The 22955-nt window shown below is 45.8% G+C and overlaps 1 protein-coding gene across 1 annotated transcript in view; it reads right to left on the bottom strand.

The window, feature by feature from the left end:
* Nucleotides 1–22955, bottom strand: part of ZC3H7B (zinc finger CCCH-type containing 7B) — a 147651-nt gene that overhangs the window by 77876 nt on the left and 46820 nt on the right. Inside the window, exons 10-12 of the mRNA XM_029590240.1 lie at nucleotides 14743–15058; nucleotides 9741–9796; nucleotides 8191–8353 (exon numbers count right to left, since the gene is read on the bottom strand). Of these exons, the coding sequence (XP_029446100.1) occupies nucleotides 8191–8353; nucleotides 9741–9796; nucleotides 14743–15058 (535 nt within the window). The remainder of the gene's footprint in view (nucleotides 1–8190; nucleotides 8354–9740; nucleotides 9797–14742; nucleotides 15059–22955) is intronic.

The raw sequence follows: 22955 nt of genomic DNA, 5'->3' as shown, positions 1-22955 counted from the left end.
TTCTTATTCTAGAATAGACTATCTCTTAGTCAACAACTCATTATTTCATAATGTCTTGCATGCTGAAGTGGGAATTATTTCTCGGTCAGATCATGCCCCTTATCTCTTGATATACACTCCCCACATGCTGACCGAGGTAGACATTTCTGGCGTCTTAATGTCTCCATACTCCAGGATATTTCTTTCACCAAAGATATAGCACCTGCAATCCAAGAGTTTTTCGCATTAATGCTAATTCGGTTTAATCTCCACTTATAGTATGGGATTGCTTTAAAGCCTATATATGTGGTCTTTTTATATCTCGCTCTTCCTTCCTTAAAAAGAAAAAGGAGGAGACATGTATCCAACTTAGGAGTAAACCCACAACGATGTGTGAAACAATGGGCAAACACATTAATATGAACACAATCCAACAGGTGTGTTGCAAAATCAATTGCAAAGGTCCTTGTAAAACAAACCAGAAAAAACAATTTAAACAGGAAAAGTTCAATAATTCCAAAATGCCAAATCTTTATTAAAAGACTGACAATTTAGGAGAACCATATTCTTACGGACAAGCACTCTACTATTAAATCTCAGATTACACTCAATCAACTTATCAAAGCAAGGGAGGAACTCCATAAGTTGGAATCTGAATGGATTCCACATTCTCTAGAGATAGCGCGGCAACAGTTCTTTGAGGGAGGAGAAAAAGCTGGAAAATTGCTAGCTAACAAGTTGAAAAAGGTTGCCTACCAAAATCATATACTAAAAATAAAAAATGAGACTGGTCACATTCTTTCCACTAATGACGTAATCAGGCAATGGTTCCTTAATTTCTATCAGAATCTCTACTAAAGCTAAGAAATATCTTTAATTTATCTTTATTATAGAGGTCTGGTTATATTTTTCTGTTTTTGTATAGTGCTAGCCTTAATTGTCTATTTTTCTAGATATTAATATTGCTGCTTTAAATTGCTGTGTGTTTGTCTAAGTAAAACAAAAAACAAAAATATACAAAAAAAAAAAGTTTGGGCTAAACAGCTATTGGAAAGTGACTCTGAGCATTCCAGGGGGTAATCAGGTTCAGTCTGCTTTGAACTTGAGACAGCCAGAAAGCCAACTTCTTGGGGAGAGCCAAGGAAAAAGCTTAAATTAGCTAGCCAAATCTGGGGAGGGTCTGTTCAAAATCAATAGCAGATACAGAGTCCAGTGAACAGCTCTGGCTGGGGCTGTGTGTGGAAGATGGCTTACATCTGTCTGTGGCAGGTAAACAGATCCTAAGAGATAGGATTTTAATGTATGTCATAAGGCATTTAAACTAGAAGCTGGGGATGGCAGAAAGGATTTAGAATGTCACCCCCCAAATACAAATGCAATGGAAAAAGGTGAAGTGGATAACAAAACTCAACTAAATAAGGCACAAAAGGAGTCCAAGAAAAGCAGTAACCTGAACGAGAAAAGCTAGAAAGCTATAAGCACAAATACTCGTAGTTTGGGCAATAACATCCCAGATCTACAAGCCCTAATGGAAGAGGCGGACTTGGATGTTGTTGCTGTCCCGGAGACATGGTTCACGGAATCTCACGATTGGGATACGGCAATACCGGGCTATAACTTATTAAGGAAGGACAGAGAGGACAGGAAAGGGGGAGGAGTGGCTCTTTATGTCAGACACAATATCCAAGCATCTGAGCTGCAAGGAAGATGGGGCAAAGAAGAAGCACTATGGGCCGACCTAAAAAAAAGATGGGGCATCCATTTTTATTGGAGTGGTTTACAGGCCTCCAAATCAAATGGAAGAGCTTGACAGAGATCTGATTGAAGACATCCAAAAGATGGGAAAGAAAGAAGAAGCAGTGATTGTTGGAGATTTTAATATGCCGGATGTAGACTGGAGAATCCCTTCTGCAGAATCTAACAAAAGTAGAGAGATAGTGAATGCCCTGCAAGGGGCTCTGTTCAAACAAATGGTAATGGAACCCACAAGGGAGGAAGCTATACTCTATTTAGTGCTCAATAACTGAGATAATGTCTCTAATGTCTGGGCGGGTGCCCACCTCAACACCAGTGATCATCAAACGGTATGGTTTCATCTCACAAATAGGATACGGAGAAGAAGCATGAAGACTCGAGTTTTGCTGTTCAAAAACACGGACTTTGATGAAATGGGGAAGTACCTGGAGGAAGAACTAGAAGGCTGGGAAAACAAGAGAGATGTGGAACAACAATGGACCAAACTAAAAGGAGCAATTACCAAGACAACTAATCTATATGTTAGAAAAGTAAAGAAAAGCAAAAGAAAAATGAAACCTATCTGGTTCTCAAAGGAGGTGGCTGACAAAATAAAAGCTAAAAGAACAGCGTTCAAGAAATACAAAGGATCCCAAAGGGAGGAGCACAAGGAAGAATATCTGATGGAACTGAGGGAGACAAAGAAAGTAATCAAGATGGCAAAAAGTCAAGTGGAAGAAAGGATTGCCAAAGAGGTAAAGCGAGGTGACAAAACATTTTTCAGATACATCAAAGAAAGGAGAAAAGTCCAAAGTGGTACAGTGAGATTGAAAGGTGAAAAGGATCAATGTGTGGAAAGAGATGAAGAAATGGCAGAAATATTAAACGAATACTTCAGTTCGGTGTTCACTAAAGAGGACCCTGGAGAAGGACCGTCGCTAGTTAACAAGAAACTGGAGGGGAGTGGAGTAGATGTAACTCAGTTTACAGAAGAGATGGTATGGGAAGAGCATGGAAAACTAAAAGTTGACAAAGCCATGGGGCCTGATGAGGTTCATCCCAGGATACTGAGGGAGCTCAGAGATGTGCTGGCGGGTTTGCTGCGTGACCTGTTCAATAGATCCCTAGAAACGGGAGTGGTGCTGAGTGATTGGAGAAGAGCGGTGGTAGTCTCGCTTCACAAGAGTAGGAGCAGAGAGGAGGCTGGAAACTACAGGCTGGTTAGCCTCACCTTGGTGGTAGGAAAAGTAATGGAGTTGCTGCTGAAAGAAAGAATAGTAAACTATCTACAGTCGGAAGAATTGCTGGACCAGAGGCAGCATGGATTCACCAAGGGAAGGTCCTGTCAGACAAATCTGATTGACTTTTTTGATTGGTTGACTAGGGAATTAGATCGAAGAAAAGCGCTCAATGTCATCTACTTGGATTTCAGCAAAGCTTTTGATATGGTCCTGCACAGGAGGCTGGTGAATAAAATGAGAAGCTTAGGAGTGAGTGCCGAGGTGGTGGCCTGGATTGCAAACTGGTTGATGGACTGAAGACAATGTGTGATGGTAAATGGAACTTACTCTGAAGAGAGAGCGGTGTTAAGCGGAGTGCTGAAAGGATCGGTGTTGGGACTGGTCCTGTTCAATATCTTTGTGAGCGACATTGCGGATGGGATAGAAGGTAAGGTTTGTCTTTTTGCGGATGATACTAACATCTGCAACAGAGTGGACACGCCAGAAGGAGTGGAGAGAATGAGACGGGATTTAAGAAAGCTGGAAGAGTGGTCGAAGATATGGCAGCTGAGATTCAATGCCAAGAAATGCAGAGTCATGCATATGGGATGTGGAAATTCGAAAGAACTGTATTTGATGGGGGGTGAAGGGCTGATGTACATGGAGCAGGAGAGACACCTTGAGGTGATAGTGTCTAATGATCTGAAGTCGGCGAAACAATGTGACAAGGCGATAGCTAAAGCCAGAAGAATGCTGGGCTGCATAGAGAGAGGAATATCTAGTAAGAGACAGGAAGTGATAATCCCCTTGTACAGGGCCCTGGTGATTCCTCACCTGGAGTACTGTGTTCAGTTCTGGAGACCGCATCTCCAAAGGGACAGAGACAGGATGGAGGCGGTACAGAGAAGGGCGACCAAAAAGGTGATGGTCTTCATAAAATGGTTTATGAGGAGAGACTGAAGAACCTAAATATGTAATCCCTGGAGGAGAGAAGGAGCAGGAGTGTTATGATACAGACTTTCAGATACTTGAAAGGTTTTAATGATCCATGGTCAACAACAAAACTTTTCCGTTGGAAAAAAATCAGTAGAACAAGGGGACACGATTTGAAGCTCCAGGGAGGAAGACTCAGAACCAATGTCAGGAAGTATTTCTTCACGGAGAGGGTGGTGGATCCCTAGAATGCCCTTCCGGAGGAAGTGGTGAAGGCTAAAACTGTGAAAGATTTCAAAGGGGCATGGGATAAACACTGTGGATCCATAAAGGCTAGAGGATGGGAATGAAGAGAAGAGCCATGGGGGTGTAGTACTGGAATGGAGGCTACTGCCTGATGATTACTACCCTTACACAATAAGCCTTTGCAACTCCAACATTGCTCTCTGCTTCAATGGCAAGGGGAAATGTGGAAAAGGGGATTTGCATTCAGATCACAACCAACAAGGACTGAACTTCACAATCCGGGTAAACAAAGAAGCATGGGGGTAGCTTGCTTATTACTGCGGTTACTACCCTAAACCAATTTAGCCTGCTATCACTTTGAATGCATATACAGAGTCACTCTCTGCTTCTATGGCAGGGGGAAATGTGGAAAACAGGTTTTACATTCAGACAACATCCAACAAGACATTGATCTGTGCAGTCTGGGCAACCAAGCATCGGATCACTTGCTTGATGCGGCGGTTACTACCCTTAACCATTAAGCCTTATGCTCAACTTGGATGCAACTCCAACATTACTCTCTGTATCAATGACAGGGGATGGCAGGAAATTTGAATCAAACGGTTACCAACAAGGGCCCTGAACTTGGTGGTAAATGAAACAGATAAGTAAAGGAAAATAATGAAACAGATAAGTATGGGAAAATAAGTGTGGAAGCTTGCTGGGCAGACTAGATGGGCCGACTGGTCTTTTTCTGCCGTCATTTCTATGTTTCTATGTATACTCTTCAAATCCCTCGATCAATCAGGAAGTCATCAATGCTTATTTACAATCTATTGCTCTACCTCATTTAACATCAGAAATGTTTCGATGCCGAAATCACTTCCCCAGAACTTCTAGCGGCTATTAAGGATATGAAGGTGGGCAAATAAACCGGTCCCGATGGACTTACAGTCAAATTCTATAAACAATTTGCCTCCTATTTAGTGTCACATCTGCAGAAGTTATTTAATCATCTCCGTACAGGAGCTTTATTACTTCTGGCGGGGAAAGAGGAGAGAGATCCTCTCCCTCTCCCACTGAATCAGCATTGGGTTCCGATGGAGGCAAGATGGCCGCGGCTCTCGCGCCAATTGGGAGCGTGCTGGGCCTCTGCCTCCAAGCAGACTGCTCGGCTCGATATCCCTTCGGGCGCGGCAAGGCTGACCCCCGGCCCGAAATCAGCCGCTGCGAAGGCCCCTCGCCCCTGGGGATACACCGGGAGCAGAGGCCTTCGCGGGAGAGCCGGGGCCCCGGCTCCCCACAAGCACCACAAACGGACCCACGCGGCATGAAGAAAGCGCGCGAAGCAGCTGGGTGACACGCCACCCCCTCCCGGAGGCCCGGGAGATCAAGGCAGGCTAGGGCTGAAGAATAGGTGCGCTTTTAAAATACACATTTTTTTTGTTTTGTTTTTTTTTACACACTGTCCCTATTATTAGTTTTAATCAGCCCCCAAAAACAGGGGAACAACCTCCCTGAGCTACCAGACCAATCATACACCAGAGGAATTTACTTCTCTGTCTAAGCACCGCCCCAGAGGAATGTTACTTCTCTTAGGTGATAAATAAGGGAGAGAATGACCGGCCCACCGGTAAATCCTCCCCCGCAGGTCACCGGGTCAGGGTAAAAATCTCCGGGTAAATGGCTGTAGGGAAATGCCCTGCCTCGCCTGACTGTGTCCTTTTTTTTTTATCTATGCTTTTGAAATTGATCTAGTCAAAGGATTCTTCCTTAATCAAACCTGTCAGAAGAAACCTTCCAAATTTAGATAAGATTAGGATCACAGGTTATGCTCTTTCAATCTGCTGGAGTCAGAGAAATACTGAGGGATCGCAGGTGGCGCACCAGGGTATATTGGGGGTGGGGTGCCTTTCCAACTTTTCTCTTACTCCATCTGTTGGAAGGGAGGCATAACCCAGCAGTCTGGACTGATCCTGGTACGTACAGGGAATTCACATTTCCCTTGTTTGCTGGGGTCAGCCAGGCCCAGGATGTAGAAGGAGCACACACAAGCCCAAGGAGGGCTTCACTGAGGGTGCAGCTCAGAAAAGGTGCGCCCTCCAGTCCTGAGGATAGCAAGGGCAACCCATCCATGGAGGTTTGGGGCAGCGGCAGAGAGATCACTAAAGGCTCAGAAGATACACACACACACACACACACACACACACACACACACACACACACACATTTAAGTCCTGAGCAAAAAGTCATGTAGCAGCTTTTTTTTTTTTTATTTATTTATTTATTTATTTTTAATTTTTATATACCGATGTTCCTGTAAAGAATACATATCGCACCGGTTTACAAGGAACTGAACAGACGCCTCCAGGGCGGAAATACATTAAAACAGTCGCCTCAAGGCAGAATACATTAACACAAGTATACAGGAAAACTATTAAAAGAGAACTTTCATAAACTCAATTAAATGTAACTGTGAACCATAAATCAGGAACCATAAATCAGGAACATATGTACAGAGGTAGGTACATGCTTTTTGCATAAGTCTTGCTCTCCTTATCAGTTGTGCCCAGCAGACACCCTGGCAAGCCTCCTTGAGTCCCTACCCACCTCAAGTTGCAAGTATTTTGGATCCCAAGAGCATGGAGAAGACGTTCCCTGCCCTAGGGCAAAGCACAGCTGTAAAGCACCAGAAGACTGCGTGCCCTGTGGGGAGGATGCAGGAATGAGAAATGCCTGCACGAAAGAAGTTAGGGGCTTTCAGGAAGCAGCGGAGACTGTGTCTGTGACTTTTGTGCAAAACGAGGAAACTGCGGCAACACAAACTAGAACTCCAGGACAGAAACCTGAACGGTAAAACACATTCAGCACAGGGTGGTGCGAAAGCTGGACGAACTGACGGGTCTGCGATGGTTCACATGAAGGAAACATTCTCAAGGCTGGCTCTCCGTGCCCAGCTCCCTTCCCGCTGCTGCTGCTGCTAGATGGCATAGGACAGCTGTGCCCACTCATGGGGGCTGGGCTGCTGGCGGAAATCTGACACAGAAATGCGCCAGGGGATGTGGGTCGGAGCAGTCAGAATAAGCCTTGCCTTGGGGATCTTCCCACAGTTCAGGTGGAAGGCAAAACTGGAGCAGGGTCAGAAAATCAAGCTGGAGGCCATTTGTGACGATTTTATGTTTGTGAGGTACTGATGCTGCAAGACGAGCAGGTGAAAGGCAATAACTCAAAAGGGCGTAGGGTGAGATGTGATAAAGGCTTTTTCCCCCACTTTGTGTCTAAGCTTAATACATCCGGCCCGCTGGCCGATCATTCCAACCCGCTTCTTCCGATCGTTTGCTAGTGCCTCTAACGGACTGAAAGCTGATGGGGAGGGGAGAGGAGCGGTTCTTTCAGAAGCAGCCATGAACAGCCAGGGGGACGGGGAAACCGTCTAATGATGTCACCTCCTTAATCACTCAGAGACCTGAACACATTTTCACCGGGCAACAGCTGTCACAGTCAACCAGGACGCTGAACAAGTCTGAAGCAGGCAATCTGAAGGTTTTCGATTCTATTTATTTAGTTGGCTTTTATTACTCGAGGATTTTACAGCAACTCAGCTGGAGACCCCCTTTTCATGCACACCCTATTGCATCTCTTTACTATATAATACCGTACATTTCGCTTTGATACTGTCGTAATATATAACTGGTTAAACATCTCAAAAATACTCACATGTAACCAAAACTAAGTCTTCCCCCATTCACTCCCACCCACCAATACTAACCAAACGAAACAAAAAACAATTGTGACATGCATTGCCGTTAAAAATTACCTCAGCGGCAGGATTTTAAATCATTGGATTTTAAAAGCTCAGGATTAATAATACGGCTCCAGTACTTATGGTATTCACACCTAATTTCACTTATGGAATGATAAAGTAGCTTGCATCTCTTTACTTACTCGCACAACATTTGCTTGCTCAAATAAAAAGATTTTGCTGCGAGTCTCACCCACGCAGACTCTGGTCTTTAGCTGGAGGCCAGAACGTGCTGCGACAGACCTGGGAAATTCTGGGTGGAGAGGACGGGGATGGAGGGGACCCCTGGCTTTTTACCTGTTTTCTGGTAGCACTGGTGACAGGCCTGGCTGAACTCATAGGTGGACGCCAGCGGGTTTTTCACAAGCAGCGTCATGCCCGGCAAGACCGTGGAAGGCAGGTGGGTCAGGAGCGCATCCAGTCTCATATTCACCACGTTGTTCAAACCAGAGCCATATGCCTGCAGAGAGAGAAAGAGAGACAAAAGTAACAAGTCCCGTCAGCACTGCTAATAAAATTATGACGGATGAGGATAATTTTTTAATTTAAAGCGCTATGGTTTTTTTACAATGAGAGTTTGTAGCTAAGCAACAGTTTATCCAAACAAGACTGGGAGAAGAGAATGAGCCAGTGGCTGCTATCGGACAGAATGGGAAAATATGGGGGGGGGGGGGGCAGGGGTGAGAGGGAAAGTACAAATCCAAATGACAGTTTTGTACATCTCTGAGAGTTGTCAAGGAGACCTGGGTTCCAATCCCCTGCTCAGGCTCCTGCTGGCAGGGGCTGGGAGCACCTTTAGCCCACAGTCTCTGGCAGTGGGGAGAGGGAGAAAGAAGTTGAGCACCGCTCTTAATGCTGACATCCGATCATCGGCCCACAGAGGAGCAGCACTGGAAGCAGCACTTTGAGAAAGCTGCATCCCACGCTCTACGCCACCGGAGGGCACTGCAGTGCATTGCTCCCTTACAAAGGGGACATGGGAGGAAGACACAGTAGAATTAGGGACACAGGGACAATATTTTACAGCTTGCGCAAGGAAAATAAATTATGTGAAAATAATAAAGAGAAAATATTAATACAGAAATAACATAGGGAAAAATAGAGGAAATACTTTGTCAAAATAAGACTATTGGGAAGATATTTCTAGCGAAGTAATATAAAGGAAACATCTATATCTATATACACGTGGTGTAGGGAGGTACTTTTCCATGCAGATTTTGCACCAGTTCTCAAAGGGAAAGTATACATGTGCTTCACCTTTGAAAACTTGCCCCAGGAAAAAGATCAGTGAGAGATTTGCACTTGTTTTTTCCGTAGATACCTTTTTTTTTGCAGCCAAAACAAGGCACGGTTTTGGAAATGTAAAAAACTTTGTGCCTTGTTGCCTCCCTGCCCCAACTTGGCCCAGGGAACACCTCCATGAAAACACAGGCAAAAAGGACAGGCATCGTGGCACAACCTGTGCACTTTCACCCACGTACAGAATGGTCAACTTCCAAAAAGCCCTTCTAGCTGGATAAAGAGCCGTTTGCGTGCGGGTAGATGGCTAACGCAAGTTGCACTCATAACAAGTTAGTTCTGGATGACTGGCTGTTTCTAGAGTGATTATCAGATGGTTCCCAGCCAGAGTTCCTTAATGCTTCATGCCTGGGGAGTGTCACGGTCCCTGTGTGGACAAGCTGCTACCTTTGAACTGGAGTGACTGAAGAGGAAGCAGGGTAGCAGCTGGCTGGGTGACAGAGTCTGCCCTGTTGCGAACGCCTTCATGGTGGGAGGGGGGAGGAGGGGATGCGTGCGGCGGCTGCTAAAGGCGGGTTAGGAGAGCAGACCTGGGGATTCTCACTCACCGCAGGCAGTGGCTTCAGACTGGCACTGGCAGGCCTGGACTCCTGCAGGACAGGGTCTTGATCAAAAAGAGCCACCACACACAACAGCAGCAACAAACAAAAAAAAAGAAAGAAAGAAAAGACAGTAAGAAAGAAATCTGATTCACAGAACTTCGGGAACACCTTTTGTCTTAATGTTGAGGAAAAAATAAAACCTTGGACAAATTTATGAGACACCCCCCCATCTGATCCCTACATACCACAAGTATATAGGGGATCCCTGTACCCCCACCCCCAAAGGTCCTGCACTGCAGCTAGCTTTTCTTCCCCCCCCCCCCCCCAGCATTAATGCAGATCTGCTCCTATCCTACCCAATCCCACCATATGATGTAAACGACTTTCAGCGTCGCCATGCAGCCAATAACTCAGCAAAATTTGCAAAATGTTTCAACGTAGAAGCTTTATAGCGCTAAGGAGCCAAGGCCGCCTGGTAAAGGGGTATTCTGTCAGCAATCCCGAAAGTTTGAACCTTGAACATCTGTTAACCTGATAGAAAGGCATTACTTCCTCCCAAACCACCGGGCTGGGTTTCTCTTAACTGACTTTTGTTTTAAAATCCAGGAAGAAGTTTTCACCCTGCTGGCAAAAAGTGGCAGACACTCCTTACCCCCCTTGGTCAGTCGGCAGACCTGGCAGGGCCATCTCTTTACATACTGTCACTTCAGGATTGGGGAGGGGGGAATTGCAGGTTTCACCATCCCCTGGGGAAAACAGCCAGATGGCCCTCGGACTCCCTCTTCCAGGGCTACCAACTGGCTCCAGGTCATGTGGACAGGCTGAAACAGTCCCGGGTTTACTTCCAATTCATTCAAATAAACACATAGCTCGTACTCTTTTTTTTTTTTTCCCCCAGAAAACTTAGAACTATTCATCCATAACTGCAAAAGGGTTAAAACCAGGGATGACTCATCCTCTCCAGATGACCCGGAGTCAGGGGACGGGAGCCTGGTTTCCTCCTCCTCTTCCACTGAACGTGACCTTCATCCCGAACTGAAGAAGTATCAACATTAAAACTCAGATTTGCTACCAGTCAAATGCGCTGCAGCCCTCTAAGATTCAACACACTAGGGCAGAGAGACTCTTACATCCTCTGCCTGCATGACACCATGGGGATAATTTGGTTGCTCCTTGCATTAGTGTAGCTCCAGTCCCCAGGCACAGAGCAGCGCACGCTGCCAGCGCTGTGCAACAGTGTTAATTGTCAGGGCTGCCTACTCAGTGCTCTCACGGGGTTTCTTTTTTCACATTTTCATACTAACAGGTCAATCCAGTAACGAGTGGTAGGAAGAGCTGCGTTAGTGCCCGGCGCACCCGCGGTTGCCCCATGCACAGTCCAGCTCACCTACCACTCAATCCTGTATGTAAATAGCTTGCAAATGCAAGATGCGTCTAAGAAGCGTCCGTGAAGCGTTAGGCCCGCACAACCCATTTTACTGTACAGAGCGCTATACAGCGCCTATACAGTAACCTGGGTGCGCGGGCCTAAAGCTTCACGGACACGCTGGTATCTGTCATTTCAAATGTCAGGTACCAGGAAGTGGACGGTTCTCAGACGCTCGGGATTGTCAGCCTTGCTCCGGGAGGAGGGGAGAGAGGACTGGCAGTGTAAAGCGACGAAGCGACTTACTTTTTTTTGCAGCCCCCCTCCGGAGACGGACATCGGTGACGAGGGACCGTGGCTCCCCTCCCCTGCCTCCAGCTGCCCGCGAAGATAGACGCATCGCACGGGCAAAAGCGGCCCCTGTGCGTTTAATTGGTCGCTCAAGACGTGACGTCACATGCCGTGACGCCAATCGTCGTGACGTCACATCCTGAGCGGCCCAATTGCACGCACAGGGGCCGCTTTCGCCCGTGCGATGTGTCTATCTTCGCGGGCAGCTGGAGGCAGGGGAGGGGAGCCGCGGTCGTCCTCGCCGATGTCCGTCTCCGGAGGGGGGCTGCAAAAAAAGTAAGTCGCTTCGTCGCTTTACACTGCCAGTCCTCTCTCCCCTTCTCCCGAGGCAAGGCTGCTTTTCGCGCCTTGCCTCGGGAGGAGGGGAGAGAGGACAGGCAATCCCGAGCGTAGGATTGCCAGTCCTCTCTCTTGCAACTTGTTTTTTCTTCGCTTTTTTTCTTTTTCACTTTTTGGATTTTTTTCGATTTCGTTGCTTCGGGAGGAGGGGAGAGGACTGGGGCTGCCTTGGAGACCAGCACCCATGGACGCGGCCAGAGCAGGTGAGCGGGGGCTGGGGGAAAGTTTACCGCCTACCCTTACCCCCTGCCTCTAAACGCAGGGGTAAGGGTAGGCGGTAAGTTAGCAGGTTAAACGCGCGGCAAAACGGCAGGGTAAAGCGATAGTCGGGGCGCGGGTTACAGGATGGTAGGGAATAGCTAATTCGATCGTTTACATGTAATATACATGCCGCGTGCGGAAGGGGTTACCCGGGGATTTAAGGACGCGGTAAAAGTAGGTTAAAGGGGATTGTGGATCGCAGGAAGGGCTAACGCGGCCGGAAAGTGAGTAGAAAGTGGGTTAGGAGCGGGGTAAACGCGGCCGCACTTTACTGGATTGACCTGTTTGTGACTCCGGGTAAAAGAAAAAAACAAAAAACACACACACACACACACACACACACACACACATGGAAGGGATTTATCTTGAGGTCCATCTTCAAAGGCTTCGTGAGGCTAATTTTTGAGTTACCCAGACAAAAACAGAGAAGTGAAACATTTCTCCTCGCTCCCTGGTTAAATTTTGTCCAGGTCACTCATTACCTACCCAAAATTCACTTGGAGAAAAGGAGATGATGAGGGGGTGGCGACATTTTAGCCAGCCAGTGAGCACAGATATCCAGTGGTACCCAGCTAACGTAAGCCAGGTAAGCCAAGTTGGACAAATACCCGTCCTAAAATTACCCAGATCCCTTTACCCAGCTATATTCAGCAGAGTACTTAGCTGGGTATTCCACTAAATATCCAGGTAAAGCTACCCAGGGGAACTTTCCCACTCACCGTCTCGCTGAATACGGACCTCCTTGCTTTCAAATGCCCCCATATCCCACCACCACCCCCCCTTTGGCAGGTAACTAACTTGTTACTTTGCTCCCTGAGCACACTCAAGTGGCTCCTCAGCAAATGGGATTCTACAGGACTGATCCACACCCCCTGCCCCCTCCCCCCTCCCCTGCTTCCTACCCTCACAGATGAGGGTGACGGAGGAGCCGGTGGGCCACAAAGCAGTGAACAGCTGATGACATTGATGCAGCCTGTGAGTGTGTGTACTGCAGAATGACAGGCACAGGAGGATGTGTGTGAGATTTCGAGCCTGTGCGAGTGTGTGTGTGAGTGAGTGAGAGATTTTGTGAGGGTGTGTGTTTGTGTGTAAAAGGGGGCGTGTGCGTGAAAGAGAGCGCCTATGTGCAGGGGTGTATATGAGTGTGCAAGAGAGAGGGAGCCTGTGTGAGGGTGAATGAGAGGACAGAGGGAGCCTGTTTGAGTGGGTATGCGTATATGTGAGAGAGAGAGGAAGCCTATTTGAGGGGATGGTGTGTATATATGTGAGAGAGAGGGAGCCTGTCTGAGGGTGTGTGTGTGTGCTTGAGAGAAGGACAGAGGGAGCCCGTGTGAGGGGGGGGAGCGCGTGAGAGATAAGGACAGAGGGAACCCGTTTGAGTGTGAACGTGTGCGAGTGTGTGTAAAAGAGAGGAGCCTCTGTGAGGATGTGTGTGTGTGAGAGTGGGATAGAGGCAGCCTGTGTGAAAGGCTGTTATGAGAGCGTGGTCAAATTCTAGGAGTGGAGGGCCACGGGGTGAAGATAGTGTAAGGGGTTGAGCCTGGAGGGGGAGGGGAGAGATAGTGGAGAGTGGAGAATTAGAGCCTGAGAGGGCAGAGTGAAAAGGGTTCTGGCCAGGGGAGTAGGGAGAGAGGGTGGAAGGGTCACTTCTAGCGGAATTCTGCTCAAACTATTTAAAACTCTGCATCTCTGAATAATAATTTTTCTGTACTACTTTTTTAAGTTAAGAACTCAGAGACTGTGATGTATATTGTGTTATTTTGACCAGTGTAAAGTATGCGGAATTTTAAAAGTTCGTGTGCAGAATTCCCCCAGGAATAAAAAATGCCCAAACAGAATGTGAACTGTTCAGGAAATTAGAGCAGAGGCAAAGGGGGGAATGCGAGCGCCTCAGCCTGGAGGCCTCCCTCCCCAACCAAAGGCACCGCTCATAAGCAACTAAAGCCCACGAGTGTTCGACAAGAACGAATGCCCGCAACCGAAAGAGCACCAACAGGCAACGCAAAACGGCCCCCGCACACCCTCTGCACCGATTTATATCTTGCCATAGGGGCCACCGCAGCAGCGCCGGGTTGCAATTTTATGTTCCCTGCAGCAGAAAAGAGAAACCGACAGGTTTGTTGTTTGGCGATATCCCGATTGTTAGTGTCTCTGGCAAACGTCAGGTGTGGGCAGGCAGGACCCCTTTCTCCTGCAGTCGTTCCCCGGTAAAATAGCAAAAAAGAGAGAAAACGCCGCAGCGGGTCTGCGTGTATTCACATTTCTTTTCTGAATTTATTTTACCGGCTGAAAACATAAACCACACCCCCCCCCCCGCCCCCCACACCCTTGCTGCTCCAAACACAGGGGATCAATGTCAGCCCATTGGCCGTGTCGCACCAGTGAAAGGTTTGGCGTTAACAATAACAGGAGAGGACTGCTGAGAAAACGGCTAACTCCTCTCTCCCCCCCATAACAATCTGCATACCACCTGCTATTAATACTCGTAACATGGTCAAAATTTACGCATATTTACAGCTTACATTCATCTACTTTCTAAAAAAAAAAAAAAAGCCTATATCTTTTAATTAACGAATGCACATCATCGGAGTCCGTTAACTCGCGCGACATCCTCATCCTGCTCGGTTGCGAGCACCTCCCTCAGCCGTGGCCGATTTATAACTGCCCGGTCCCGCGGCGTCCAGCACCTACCGGTGGGGAAGGAGTCCAACGCGTCCAGGGAGCCCCCGCTGTTCTCGAAGCTGTCAAGCCTGTCCAGCCGGGACTCGGGATACTGCAGCAGGTCCAAGCTGTCCAGAGGGCTCAGCGAAACACCCACCCCTGCTCCCGGGGGGTCGAAGGTGTCCAGCATGGAAAGCTTCCCAAAAGAGGCGGGAGGCAGCGGGGAGGAGACGGGGATGTTGCCCTTCACCACCGGGGGCAGCATGGGGGTGCCTCCCGGGAACACCGGTATCAACTGGGGCATCTCGCTGGGCAAATTGGTGGGGATAGTGCTGTGAAGCAGAGACTGTGGCAAGAGAGGGAAAAAAAAACAAAACATGTTAGGGTAAAGAGATCTCTGGCTCCATCTGCTGGCAGGGAGGCAAAACCCCAGGAGCCTGGACTGATCCAGGTACGTACAGGGAACTTACATTTAAGTCATTTCAAAAATGTAAATGATCATCCTATCCCAATACTTTTGAATCTCAAGACATTCCCACCAAATCTGAAAAAAAAAAAAAAAGGCCCCGCTCTCCCGCAATGTTTCCAGCAAAGATTTCCAACAGAAGGGAAAATCTTACTGTATGCAATCTTTCTGAAGTTACATATCACCTAAATAGTATTTCATAACCATTTTCAAGAATAAGAGAGGAGACTGAACTTTTCTCGATACCTAGAAAACAAAGCGTTCCCCTGATCTTCATCTACTTCTCTCCCAAAATCCCTTTCCCAAGCTAATATTTGTTTAGTTTACCCAATCGATTCCCCATTCAACAAAGACTCTGGTTCTAAAATGAGCCCCTTGGAGATCTGAGGTTTATCACACATGCCTTCAAATAGTGATTTCCCTTTCAATAAAGCACTTATAAAAACTTTTGCACTAGAAATAAAATGGTGCACCTGAATATACTTTTGGTTCTCAACTAGATAACCAAAAGTAATAAAAAGGTGCCTTGTTCCTACAAATGACCAAGCTAATTCCTTATGTTTCCCAATTCTTCAAACGATTATATTGAATTCCCAGCAGAAAGTTTTTATTATAGCTAATTGGTGTTACAGAAGAGTGAACCTTCTTACCAAATCATTTGAACCTTCCACTGGTCCCAAAGTGGCAAAGCATGTGTAGTAAAAGGGCAACCCATAGCACAAGGTCTATGAGCGTGTGCAGGCAGCCACACCTAGGCCTTCAAAGGAATGCAGCCCAAAACAACTGCTCCACTGCCAAGTCCTAGCCTTACTGAGCCAATCTAATATCACTCAAAGGTGTGCAGCCCCCCAGTATTTCCTGAAATTCGGGACCTCTAACCCTCCACAAAATTTAATCTGAAAAAGCACTGATCTCGCCACCTGAGGGGGTCTACTTCTCCAAATAAAGCCAAAGATTTTCTTCTGCAAAAATGTAAGATTCTTGTCAGGAATCCCTACTGGCAACATCTAGAATATATAACACAGGCGAGGCTGATGCCAGAGGATGTGATAAAAGCCATTAGTGTAACTGCGTTTAAAAAAAAAAAAATGTTCAGACAAGCTCCTGGAGGAAAAGTTCATAAACCACTAAGGTGGAGTTGCAGAAATCCACTGCTTATTCTGGGGGTAAGCAGCTCGGAATCTGGAATCTAATCTATTCCTTGGGATCCTGCCTGGTGCTTGCGACCGGGACTGGCCACTGTTGGATACTGGGCTTGATGGACCTTTGGTCTGACCAAATATGGCAAAGTCTTATGTTCTTATGAGGATGCCACGACTTTTTAACTGCCACAATTCTTCCGAACCAAGACAGCCGATACTGCAACCAGTCATCTAATTCTTGGGAAAGATTCTCAATAAGGGGCATGTAGTTCAAAATAGTTTATCCAAAGCCCCCTCCAATTTTAATCTCATTTGGCCTATTTAAAGGAATACTTTTCTTTCAAATACAACATTAACTGAGATGGGAGAGTAATGGACAAATTGTTTTTTTTACTGCTAATTTTCTTTCCTTGAGTCTCACCAGACCAGTCCAGAGATGGAGTTTTTCTCCCATTCTAGCAAATGAAAACAGAGAACAAAAACTTCATTGCACTCTTGGTACTTAAGTTATTTTGCCACCTGCAGTCTCTCAGTAAATCTGTAACAAAGCAGAACAATAACCCTCTTTCTTTCCTTGAGCAGGAGAAATTAAAAAATAAAAATAAAAAAATCAATGAAGCCCCAAATTTAAACTTGAAAACACTTTCCTCCAGAGGGTCTGAACTCCCAAAGTAAAACAAATGAAAAGCATACCAACAATATAAATGCACATCCAGAAGAGCGGTCTTCAGAATCCAAGGGCAGGATTCTGGACTGGTCTGGTGGGACTCAAGGAAAGTAAATTAGCAAGGAAGAACCAATTTTTCCTTCCTTATCATGCTCCAGACAAGTCCAGATGAATGGGATGTACCCAAGCCATCTTAAACTGGGCCAAAACCCGAAAGACCTACACCAAACACCTCTGTGCCTGATGCCTGAACATCCAGTCGGCAATGTTTGGCAAAAGTGTGCAATGAAGACTAAGTCACCACCCTACAGACCTCCTGAGGTGAAACTGACACTTGGCCCAAGAAGTTGCTTGAGCCCTAGGAGAATAGGCCCGAAGACCTTCTGGAACCTCTAGGACTTTGCAAATGTACACTGATGCAATCGCTTCTTTGATCCATCTAGAAATAGAAGCCTTAGATGCCTTCTGCCCCATTAGGACCACCAAACACCACAAAAAAATGACTTGATCTCCGAAACCTATTTATGATCTTCACATATATCAGGAGAGTACTATTGACATCTAGAACAAAAAGACACCTATACACACATACACAGAATGAGAGAATGTGTGTGTGTAGGTGTTTCTGTCAGACAGAAAGACACACACACACATACTCTATCTCAGGAAGAAAGTAGGTCTCTGAACCAGTGTGTGCAGGTGTTTGTATCTGACATTGGCTGGAAATGTGGGTGTCTCATTACTTGGCAACTGGTTCAAAAGCTGATTGGTTGGCAAAAGACTTTAATAGTATATATGAGAGATGTAATCAAACTTGAAGGAGGGGAATGCTCACCTGTGATCTAGTGTTATTAAGGATAGGGATCTATTAAGTTATTTAGAAAAATAATGCAAAATTTATGTTGGATATTTTTTGGCTCAATTTTGCCAGGCTCCAGGTCACATGATATATATAAGAACATAAGAACATAAGAAATTGCCATGCTGGGTCAGACCAAGGGTCCATCAAGCCCAGAATCCTGTTTCCAACAGAGGCCAAACCAGGCCACAAGAACTTGGCAATTACCCAAACACTAAGAAGATCCCATGCTACTGATGCAATTAATAGCAGTGGCTATTCCCTAAGTAAACTTGATTAATAGCCATTAATGGACTTCTCCTCCAAGAACTTATCCAAACCTTTTTTGAACCCAGCTACACTAACTGCACTAACCACATCCTCTGGCAACAAATTCCAGAGCTTTGTGTGTTGAGTGAAAAAGAATTTTCTCCGTTTAGTCTTAAATGTGCTACTTGCTAACTTCATGGAATGCCCCCTAGTCTTTCTATTATTCAAAAGTGTAAATAACCGATTCACATCTACTCGTTCAAGACCTCTAATGATCTTAAAGACCTCTATCATAGACCCCCTCAGCCGTCTCTTCTCCAAGATGAACAGCCCTAACCTCTTCAGCCTTTCCTCATAGGGGAGCTGTTCCGTCCCCTTTATCATTTTGGTTGCCCTTCTCTGTACTTTCTCCATCACAACTATATCTTTTTTGAGATGCGGCGACCAGAATTGTACACAGTATTCAAGGTGCGGTCTCACCATGGAGTGATATAGAGGCATTATGACATTTTCGGTTTTATTAACTATTCCCTTCCTAATAATTCCTAACATTGTTTGCTTTTTTAACTGCTGCAGCACACTGAGCCGACAATTTTAAAGTATTATCCACTATGATGCCTAGATCTTTTTCCTAGGTGGTAGCTCCTAATATGGAACCTAACATCGTGTAACTACAGCAAGGGTTATTTTTCCCTATATGCAACACCTTGCACTTGTCCACTGAAAGATCAGTTTGGTGTGCTTTTGGGAACTGTTGAAATACATGCTGCAGGGAAAGTGAACAAAGGATTCAGAGTGGCCTGGTTTTGAAAAAATCCTCCAGGCTGATATTTTCCTGCAATTCATCCCTGCCTGACACCATATTCAATCATCTTCCAAAAGTGTACAAATGCCAAAGACGTGGAACTCTTCTGGCTTGCAATAAATTAGGAATGACCTCCTCAGAATAATATTTAAATCTCAGCTTTCTCCTTTCAAGAGCCAAGCGCAAGATAAAAGCAATGTGTCTGTTCCAAGACGTGTGTCATAGATGCGCTAATCTCCTTACTGCATCGGTGGTTATTTTTATGTACACAAAATGTGCACCACCCACGAGCAAAACATGCGCTAGACTAGGCGCACCTTATTGCATCAGTCTGCGTGCATCTTATTATCCTATCTTTTTACTAAATTTTGATATTAAGTTATTGGGAAAAATTGTAGCTTTAAGATTGGGCAGGTTAACCCCTAATTTAGTTCACGAGGATCAGTCGGTATTTATACCCGAAAGACAAACTTCTGACAATGTTCGTTGTGTATTAAATTTAATCTGGTATGCTCATAAACAGGGGTTGATCCGGAACCCAGACAGTGTAAATAACCACCCAAGAAAGAGATCTAGGCTTCATAGTAGATAATACATTGAAATCGTCGGCTCAGTGTGCTGCAGCAGTCAAAAAAGCAAATAGAATGTTAGGAATTATTAGGAAGGGAATGGTTAATAAAACGGAAAATGTCATAATGCCTCTATATCGCTCCATGGTGAGACCACACCTTGAATACTGTGTACAATTCTGGTCGCCTTATCTAAAAAAAGATATAGTTGCGATGGAGAAGGTACAGAGAAGGGCAACCAAAATGATAAAGGGGATGGAACAGCTCCCCTATGAGGAAAGGCTGAAGAGGTTAGGGCTTTTCAGCTTGGAGAAGAGACGGCTGAGGGGGGATATAATAGAGGTCTTTAAGATCATTAGAACAAGTTACGAGTGGATGTGACTCGGTTATTTACACTTTCGAATAATAGAAGGTTTAGGGGGCATTCCATGAAGTTAGCAAGTAGCACATTTAAGACTAATCGGAGAAACTTCTTTTCCACTCAATGCACAATAAAGCTCTGGAATTTGTTGCCAGAGGATGTGGTTAGTGCAGTTAGTGTAGCTGGGTTCAAAAAAGGTTTGGATAAGTTCTTGGAGGAGAAGTCCATTAACGGCTATTAATCAAGTTTACTTAGGGAATAGCCACTGCTATTAATTGCATCAGAAGCATGGGATCTTCTTGGTGTTTGGGTAATTGCCAGGTTCTTGTGGCCTGGTTTGGCCTCTGTTGGAAACAGGATGCTGGGCTTGATGGACCCTTGGTCTGACCCAGCATGGCAATTTCTTATGTTCTTATGTTAACCTGCTATATTGCTCTATCACAGACAACACCCGTGGCAGGGAAACCATTGGTTTTAAAAGAGAGAGGATAACATCGTCGGCATATAAGGTTATCTTATACTGCTGCCCTCCACACCGTATCCCATGCACGTCCCCTGCTCTCCTGATCGCCTCCGCCAGGGGCTCCAGACTGATAGCGAATAAAAGTGGGGATAGCGGACAACCCTGCCTGGTTCCCCGCCATATCGGAAATGGTGCTGTGTAGCTATGATTAATCTTTAGACACGCTAGTGGGTCTCTTATAGAGCTCCCTTACCCATACAGCGAAGGAGCCACCCAGACCCATCTTATTCAAAACAGCAAACAAATAGGGCCAGGAGACTACCAAAGCCTTCTTGGCGTCTAGTGTCAAACACTGCTGGGGTATGATTGGAATTAGCAATATGGATCAAATCGATTATTTTCCGGATGTTGTCGGATGTAGCTCTGCCTGGTATGAAGCCAGCTTGATCTTCGTGCATGAGTTGCCCAATCAGTCCTTGCAAGCAAAGCACCAAAATTTTGGCGAGGATTTTCAAGTCAATATTGATGAGAGAGATAGGCCTATACGAAGCACAGTTTGTAGGATCTTTCCCCTGCTTAGGTATTATAGTTATACCCGCTACATTCCCATATGGGAGAAGATGCTGCCCTCTCGTAACTTGTTAAACATAGCTGATAGTGGGGCCCGCAGTTGGGTTCTGCATTTTTTGTAAAAAAGGGGTGTGAACCCATCCAGGCCAGGAGATTTCCCTGTTTTTAGGTCCTTAATTGCCCAGTCTACTTCAAAGGGGGAGATCCGTTTCCCCACTTGAGCCTGATCAGATTTGGATAACTCAGGCAGAGGAATGGCTGCCAGGAAAGAGGAAATGGCCTCAGCCGTTGATTCCACCTCAGGCCTATATAACTCCTCATAATACTCCTGAAATCGAGTCCTTATCTCTGTCTGCTGTAGAAGCATTTTGCCTGATTTGTGTTTAATATGATAAAACCATCTCTTTTATTCTTTTTATCTGTAACCGCCAGGCTAACAGCTTGCTATTTTTATCCCCAAACTCATAATGTCTCTGCTTAAGGATATCCAGGGTGAAAGCTATTTCTGCCGCGTCCAATGCCGCAAGCGCCTCCCATTTTGGGCTACTAATCTAATGACAGTGAACCCTGGGTATCATTTATGCCTCCATTCTAGGTCCCTTAGTTCCTGCAATAAGTCCTCCCTACGGATCCGTTGTTGTTTTTTATATAGGCGGCAAGGCTAAAAAGATGTCCCCGCAGTACCGCCTTCATTCCCTCCCAGATGGATATGGGTGAGACTCCAGCTACACTACCGAGGGAAAAATAATCCTCCAACACATCCGCTATACGGTCACAGAAGCTAGACTCTTTCAGAAGGGAATCATTTAGTCTCCAGAATTTCCACACAGGGTCCCTTGGCTGCATAGACAAAAGCCAACAGATGGGAGCATGATCGGACCACGTGATTGATTCTATATCCGTCTGGAGCGTCTTCCCCACTAGATCTTTTGTAATTAAAAAATAGTCAATTCTGGTATATGAAATGTGGGGATGCGAATAAAAGGTATAGCTCCTGCTATAAGGGAAGTGAAGCCTCCAGGTGTCCACCAATTGTCTGGTGGCCATAAAACGTTTCATAGCCCTTCTAGCCCTACCTGTCCCCTTAGAAACCCGGGCCGAAGTGTCCACTTCAGGTGTCAGAGCCACATTAAAATCCCCCGCTATGGACTATATTATTCCCAGGATAATTAACTAGATGCTGAGTCACCTCCCCCAGGGTCTCAACTTGCATAGATGGGTGACAACATACACTCACCAACACCATAGGCCTATTATGTAGGGTGACCCTCAGGATGAGAAAACGTCCCTGGGGATCACAATAATTGTCGTGTACTTGGACCACCAAATTGTGCGCAAAGAGGATTCCCATCCCACTATACCTCTGGTGTATCGTGGCAGGGGCAAAAAATTGTAACGGGTAGCACTGGGAAGCCATTAAGAGCTCATCCCTATGGCGCAGGTGTGCGTCTTGCCAAAAGCTATTGTTGCTGAGAGTCTTGTAAGTTCTTTTATGAGCAATTGTCTCTTAAACAGGGAGTTCAGGCCTTTAACATTTAACGAAATACACTGAAGGTCAACCATTTGAACAACAGTAGCCTACTCCCACAAACCTTTCCCTTGAGGAAGGGAATTATCTGGATTGCTTAAAGTCAACAATAATTAAACCCCTATTAAAAAAGAACAACCTGGACCCAGAAAACTTACTAAACTATCGACCCATATCCAACCTACCGTTCATTGCCAAAATCAGGGAAAACGTCATCCACAACCAGTTCTCTGAACACTTAGAAAGGAACAACATTCTACACCCCTCACAATATGGCTTCAGAAAAAACCTAAGCACAGAAACACTACTACTCTCATTAAATGACACCATACTCCGAGGTTTCGACAAGGGCCAAAGCTACCTGCTAATCCTCCTGGACTTATCAGCTGCATTTGATACAGTAAACCACACAATCCTTCTGGACAGACTAACTGAAATAGGAGCCACCGGTAAAACTCTACAATGGTTCACATCATACCTAGCTCACAGAAGCTTCCAAGTGACATTCAACAACACCCTCTCGAAGAAAGGAACCCTCAACACAGGAGTCCCACAAGGATCAGC

The sequence above is a fragment of the Rhinatrema bivittatum genome, chromosome 2, assembly GCF_901001135.1.
Source record: "Rhinatrema bivittatum chromosome 2, aRhiBiv1.1, whole genome shotgun sequence".
NCBI classification, from domain to species: domain Eukaryota; kingdom Metazoa; phylum Chordata; class Amphibia; order Gymnophiona; family Rhinatrematidae; genus Rhinatrema; species Rhinatrema bivittatum.
Note: the sequence above shows the minus strand (reverse complement) of the source record. Positions and strands in the feature narration are given on the sequence as shown.